The 5,876-nt window shown below is 50.2% G+C and overlaps 1 protein-coding gene across 2 annotated transcripts; it reads left to right on the top strand.

Annotated features, from left to right (window-relative positions):
- The first annotated feature begins 1,066 nt into the window (after positions 1-1,066).
- Positions 1,067-3,963, top strand: C8H11orf87 (chromosome 8 C11orf87 homolog). 2 transcript variants are annotated; one of them, XM_060017182.1, is made up of 2 exons: positions 1,067-1,165; positions 2,291-3,963. In XM_060017182.1, the coding sequence occupies exon 2, from the start codon at positions 2,550-2,552 to the stop codon at positions 3,135-3,137; it is 588 nt and encodes a 195-aa protein (XP_059873165.1). In that variant the 5' UTR covers positions 1,067-1,165; positions 2,291-2,549; the 3' UTR covers positions 3,138-3,963. The 2 variants fall into 2 exon arrangements, with proteins under 2 accessions (XP_059873165.1, XP_059873166.1); XM_060017183.1 differs by lacking the exon at positions 1,067-1,165 and adding an exon at positions 1,882-2,114.
- The last annotated feature ends 1,913 nt before the right edge of the window (positions 3,964-5,876 follow it).

Below are 5,876 nucleotides of genomic sequence, written 5' to 3'. Positions count from 1 at the left end.
GACCATACAATATCTTTGAGACTGCTGTTTTCTACAGTAGACATATGAGAATACTTTATTTTGAAGTTGGCTACTGTAATTAAATGCACTTTTCATATTCTCCCAAGGGTTCTAAACCAATAGTTGATTAGTCTCTGCCCAGATTTAGGCAGGCTGATGAGACTCTTTCAGGAAGTCCTATCCATTGTGCAGAAAGGCTATTTTTAATACTACAGAAAAGCACCAAACACTTTAACAAGTATTAGGGCCATGAAGGGGTACTTTGTAAGAGGCACAATGCCTGGAATTTTCATAGGGTTTCATTTCTGCACTCCTCTGAGTGATTTTCGTCTTCCTGCCTTATAAGCCTTTTGTGAGCTTTGTGTGCTCATGAGTGGCTAGATTGTCAAAATAGGAGTATTTAATACACGGAGTGGGTCTTGGGCCTGGAGATGAGTGTGTGAGGGAAGAGAGGAGGATCCTGAGTCGGGTGGAGTGAAAGGTAATTTGGAGACTCTGATCTTACTGGAGAGGAAAACGGTTCGTTTAGATTGTTTGATGTTAAATACATGTTCAGATTTGTATTTCAGGTTCGGCCACATTTGTGTTCAGAAATGCCCTTCTCATGCACTGTTTCTGTTCAGAGCCAGGCCAGCGTAAACAGGATTGGAGAAGGGGAAGATCCCCCTCAGCAGAGGGAGAAAATCTATTGTGTGCCCTGAGGGGAGATGGATCTCTAGAGTGTAAAAATGTGTGCTTGGGACCACGTGGGAAAGGGTGGAGGGTGAGGAATCGGGCAGCCAGAGAACTGAAGCTTCAGCCCTTCCTAAGCAGAGGAGTGCGGAAGGTGGGTTGCTCACAGGGTGGAGATGGGGGTTATTGCTCAACCCCTGAGTAGGGGAACAACAGGGAACCGGGAACGTGTGTGGCAGAGGCTGGCTCTGCCAGGACGAGGTGCTGGGGGTATGAGGGTGGGGTGGGGGCCTGAGGGGTGGCTCGGAGCCCTGGCGGTGGCTGCCTGACGTCACCGGCCTCTCTGGCAATAGGCTGCGAGCTGAGCTCCCCGAAGCGGCGGCGGCGGCGACAGCGCGGCTTGGTCTCTGGCCCCTTCACTCCGCGCCTTCTGCAGCCGTTCACTGCAGCCGCGCGGCGGGGCTCCCTCCTTGCAGCCAGCTGGCGGCCCCAGGTAAGGGACACGGTGCGTCTAAGGCTCCAGGAGGCCGGCTGGCCGGGCGCGAGCGGGTAGGACAGCCCCGGCGGCCTGCGCAGGCACCCCTGGCCGTAGCTCCGGCCCCCGCCCCTGCCCCGGCCCGGGCTTGCACGCCGCCTCACTGCTCCGCAGTGCAACAGTTTGCAGCTGCCGCTTGAGAGCGGCAAGGGGGCTCGGCTGCGCGCTACGGATCTCCCTGGCTCTGTTCCCCGGGAAGAGCCTCAGGGCCCTCGGGCTGGGACTGGGAAGGCCCGAGAGAAGGTCTGTTCCCCAAACTTTGCAGGCGGGAACCCTCCCCCTTTCATTTCCAGCACCCTTAGAAAGAAGCAGGATACTGTCAAGTGGGGGGCACAGAGAGATGTGGAGAAGGGGGCGTTTGCAAGGATGTGCTTTAGCTGAGAAAGAAAGGTGCTTCAGCTTTTTTTTTTTTTTGGTTGTGTGTGTTGTGGAGGGGGGGGGGCGGGGGGGTTGGGGAGGTACCAGGGAAGAAGGATGGAGAAAGGATGGAGCGTGATCCTGCGTGTCAGCCTCAGCCGCGGACAGAGGCGGAATGGGATGTGGCTCCAGGGTTACCCCCATGGGATTGGGACCTAAGGGATCTGCCAACGTCCAGGGAGCGAGAGTCTGGAGGGGGAGGGAAGGGAAGGGAAGATTGCGTACCCGGGGCCGGCTCGGCGGCCCGGGGTGGGTGCTGGGAAAGGTAGGATCCAGGCGAAGACATCCATTGAGAGGGCTCCGGAAAGAGGACAGTCGGCGCTCTGGGAAGCAGGGACCGCGTTCCGACGTGGCTGAGTGTGTGTTGCGATTAGAAAGTTGTGGAGTGCTCAGGGTGGCTGCTTTATCTGCTGAGTAATCGGCATCTCCGCGGTGTCGGCGCAGACCCTCTTCCCAGCAAAGTGGCGCGAACGCGGAACTGGAGGCTTTGGTGCGTGGCCAGGGGCGGGCGGGCGGGCTGGGGTCCGCGGGCTGCGGAGAAGACGGGCGGCGCCCAGCTGAGGCAGTGTGCTCAGAGGGCCGCTTTGCAGTGGCGGTGATCGTTCCGGTTCTCAGCGCTCCCCCGGGCAGCAGCTGGGATCCTAACTAAGCCTGTTCTCTTTGCAGCCTGGTGCCTTGGCAAAGGAAAAGGGCGCGCGAACACGCGTTCGAGGCGGGGCCGGAGAGGATCTCCTGGGCACCGCTCGCTCCTTGGCCGGCTTGCTTGCCCGCAGTTGCTCCCTCAGTCCTTCGCTCGCTAGCGCATCCCCTCCCACACGAGGGAGTAATTTTGGGTGGCGCGGGCTCCGTCCTTTTCTTGGCTGGTGGGAACCGTGTGCCCAGAAGAGGAAGTCTGGTGTGCCTGGCCCCTCCCAGCCCAGCGCCGATGAGTGCAAGGGAGCCCAAGGAGCTGAGGCTGGCGCTGCCGCCGTGTCTCCTCAACCGGACCTTTGCTTCCCCCAACGCCAGCGGCACGGGCAACGCGAGCGCCCGTGGCCCGGGCGCAGGAGGCGGCGGCGGCACGTGCATCACGCAGGTGGGACAGCAGCTCTTCCATTCGTTCTCCTCCACGCTGGTGCTGATTGTCTTGGTCACCCTCATCTTCTGCCTCATCGTGCTGTCCCTCTCCACCTTCCACATCCACAAGCGTAGGATGAAGAAACGGAAGATGCAGAGGGCTCAGGAGGAATATGAGCGGGATCACTGCAGCGGCAACCGCGGCGGCAGGGGGCTTCCCCAACCCGAGGGCGGCCAGGCCCCAAACCAAGCAAAAGAAAGCCGGCTGGAGAAGCAGGGAGGGGACGCTGCCTTCTGCGCCTCATCCAACGCCTCTTCTTCCCCTGGCCTCCCGTGCCAGAGTCCCTGTGCTCCTCCGCCTCCACCACCGGCCCCCAGTCCGCAAGGAGCGCACACAGCCTCCTCCTGTTTGGACCCAGCTGGCGAGGGCCTTTTGCAAACGGTGGTACTGTCCTGATTGTCTAGTCCCTCTCCTCTTCCCTTCCTCGTTTCCAGCATCTTTGCCGTCCTTGCTCTTTTTTCTCCGGCCTTCCTCTTCCACTTTCCTGTGGCCTCCCTTTCCTCTTCCTTCTTTCCTTATTTGTCTTCCCCCTACTCTTTTTCTCCTCCGCCGAGGCACTGTGCGGTATTTGTAAATATTGGGCGAGGAAAGTCTCGGAAGAAGAAATAACGCTGATAATAATACTTTATTATTATTATTTATAGTAATTATTATAATATTAATAACACGATCCAAGCGCATGACAAATCACATAAGTTCTCATTGTCAGTGAAGGACACGTCTTCCCTTTCCACCCTGCGCCCCCACAATACGGAGGAGAGACCGCACAAGCTACCAAACATGTAAAAGGCGTTGACTCCCTGAACAAAGGGAGTGGAGGGGGCCTGGTATGTTGTACATAGCTGTCAAGTTAAGGTTCAGTTACCTTTCTTCCCCTTCACCCCCACTTTTCCTTCAGCTTCCCTCCCTTCCCCATTCCCACGTTCAGCCGGACTCAGGCAATAGTATATTATAAAGAAAACGTAAACATTAAGCACCAGGACCTCAGGAGGCCAGAGACTGTCCCAGAAAAACGTTTATGACAGGTACCGCTCTCCAGTCAGCCCTCTTCTCACCTTTAGTTAACCATTCTCTTTTCCAGGACCAGGCATTTTAATTTACTTTTAGAAATGTCCCTCGCTGGCCGAGCATAAGTTCATTAAACGTCTATAAATGAGTTTTAAGAAGAATGAAAGAAAGAAAGAAAGAAAGAAAGAAAGAAAGAAAGAAAGAAAGAAAGAAAGAAAGAAAGAAAAAGAAAGAATCTACTGCTTTAGTCCTTGCCCTGCTCCCCCATCTGTACACTTTTGACTTGTGGCATTTTCAGGATTCACAGAGGATCCGGGAGCTGTCCAGACAGGTCTGGTGCTGAAATTGTCTCAGAACTGGGTACATTCTTTGGTTGTGCAAGTCGAGGAGCGGATGTTTTGGAAAGTGTTCTAGCTTTTTGTTGGTTTCTTTCCTCTTTTTCTACAATCGGGTTTGCGTGTACTCTTGGTTTTCTTCTTATTAAACATTGCATAAGTTACCTTCTTTTGTAATAAAATAAAATAAAATAAATTAGGTGATGTGCAGTACTGAAAGTGCAGTATCTAACCAACAAGAATGTTTCAGTTTAATTTTTAGAACAAGTGCACCTTTGTTATATATTTATTATATTGGTACCAAATACAGAAGCAAACTATAATTCTGTACTACGTCCTCCAAACTGTATATTCTTGTTCTTAATTCCCAGCTGTTGATATAATTATTACCACTGGATGAGGAATTCAGTGGTGCAGGCCTGGCTTCTGCTGTTTCCAGAAGTGTTCTTTTGTACCTTACTCTGTAGTAGATTGTTATAAAAATATGATACATATGTTTTCTTATTTCTTTTGTGAATAACAGAACAACCACAACAGAAAACAAACAAATAATGGATGTGCAGGAATGCCATCTATTAAAACATGGTTAATATTTAAACAGTGCCTGTAGTCCTCCCTGCATGCAATTACCACCTGGAGGCAGTTGTGTGTGTGTGCTTGCTTGTACTGTACGTGTTTGGGGGTGAGACTGGCGGGGATGTTGGGCAATTTGGACGACAGGACATGCAAATTTTAAAAGAAGTTAAATCCAGTAACTGCTTGTAGGATAAAAATGTTTGCAGCTTGTTTAGTTAGATATCTGTGCCTGTAACTGAGATGCAGCTAAAGGAGTGCTCTCTTTCTCTTTCTCAGTGTGGCTTACCTAACTTCATTGAATGTATGAAGAAAGAGTAAGAAAAAAGAAAGTGAGAGAAAAAGATCAATATCTTTGTTCTCTCTCCTAATGCCAGATAAGGCCATCTATGTTAGAAATGGAGTCCACCTATGGTTATTTACCACTTGTTTCCTTGGGTTGATGATAGAAGAGGCCAGAAGCATATTATAATCTTAAACTATATGCAGGCATCCTTTCTTGGGAACAGATTTGGAAAATGTATGAATGAGAATGTTCTACAGAAAGCTCAACCAAAAGAGACCTTACTAACCTGCAGGATGTAAGGCAAAATTGCCCCTAAGTGCATCCCTCTCCCAAGTAACTAGTAGCTCTAGATTCTCTGTCTTGGTTCCAGGTATATGTGCTCTTATCCAGAGAAAATAGTACCTCTGAGGTTTTAGGTCATCTATTAAATTGCCCAAACTCAATCTACATCTTTTATAAAAACAATTTAGTAAGGTAAATTTTAATCACCATTAGATATCCACTCAAGACCTTTTCTGAAGCACAGAGGATCATCATTTTAGCATGCCGTGTTGTAATATTAGGAAGATTAGGTGTAATCTTTGAGTGTAATATATTAAACAATGAACCAGATTCTCTCCAGTGCCTTAGTCACTTCCTAGTAATAGGTAAAAGAGTGCATTAACTCCCTCAGGCCACTAGGGAATCCTTTAGTACATCAGAGCTCTACATTGTACATCAGAATGACTAAGGCACTGTAAAGAAGAAAGTCCATTAATTTTTGTAGCTCACCCTCATCTAGCTATAGCTCTTTAATACCTTATTACAGAATGAATTTTGGACTTGAAATTTGAATAGAATTAGGGATTCAGAAGGGAGCTTCCTCATTTCCAATGAGCTCCACTAAGTGCGTGGATATTACTTTGTCCCCCTTATTAGGTGCACTTTTTACAG

The sequence above is a fragment of the Delphinus delphis genome, chromosome 8, assembly GCF_949987515.2.
Source record: "Delphinus delphis chromosome 8, mDelDel1.2, whole genome shotgun sequence".
Taxonomy (NCBI): domain Eukaryota; kingdom Metazoa; phylum Chordata; class Mammalia; order Artiodactyla; family Delphinidae; genus Delphinus; species Delphinus delphis.
This window is presented reverse-complemented; position numbering and strand designations above follow the sequence as displayed.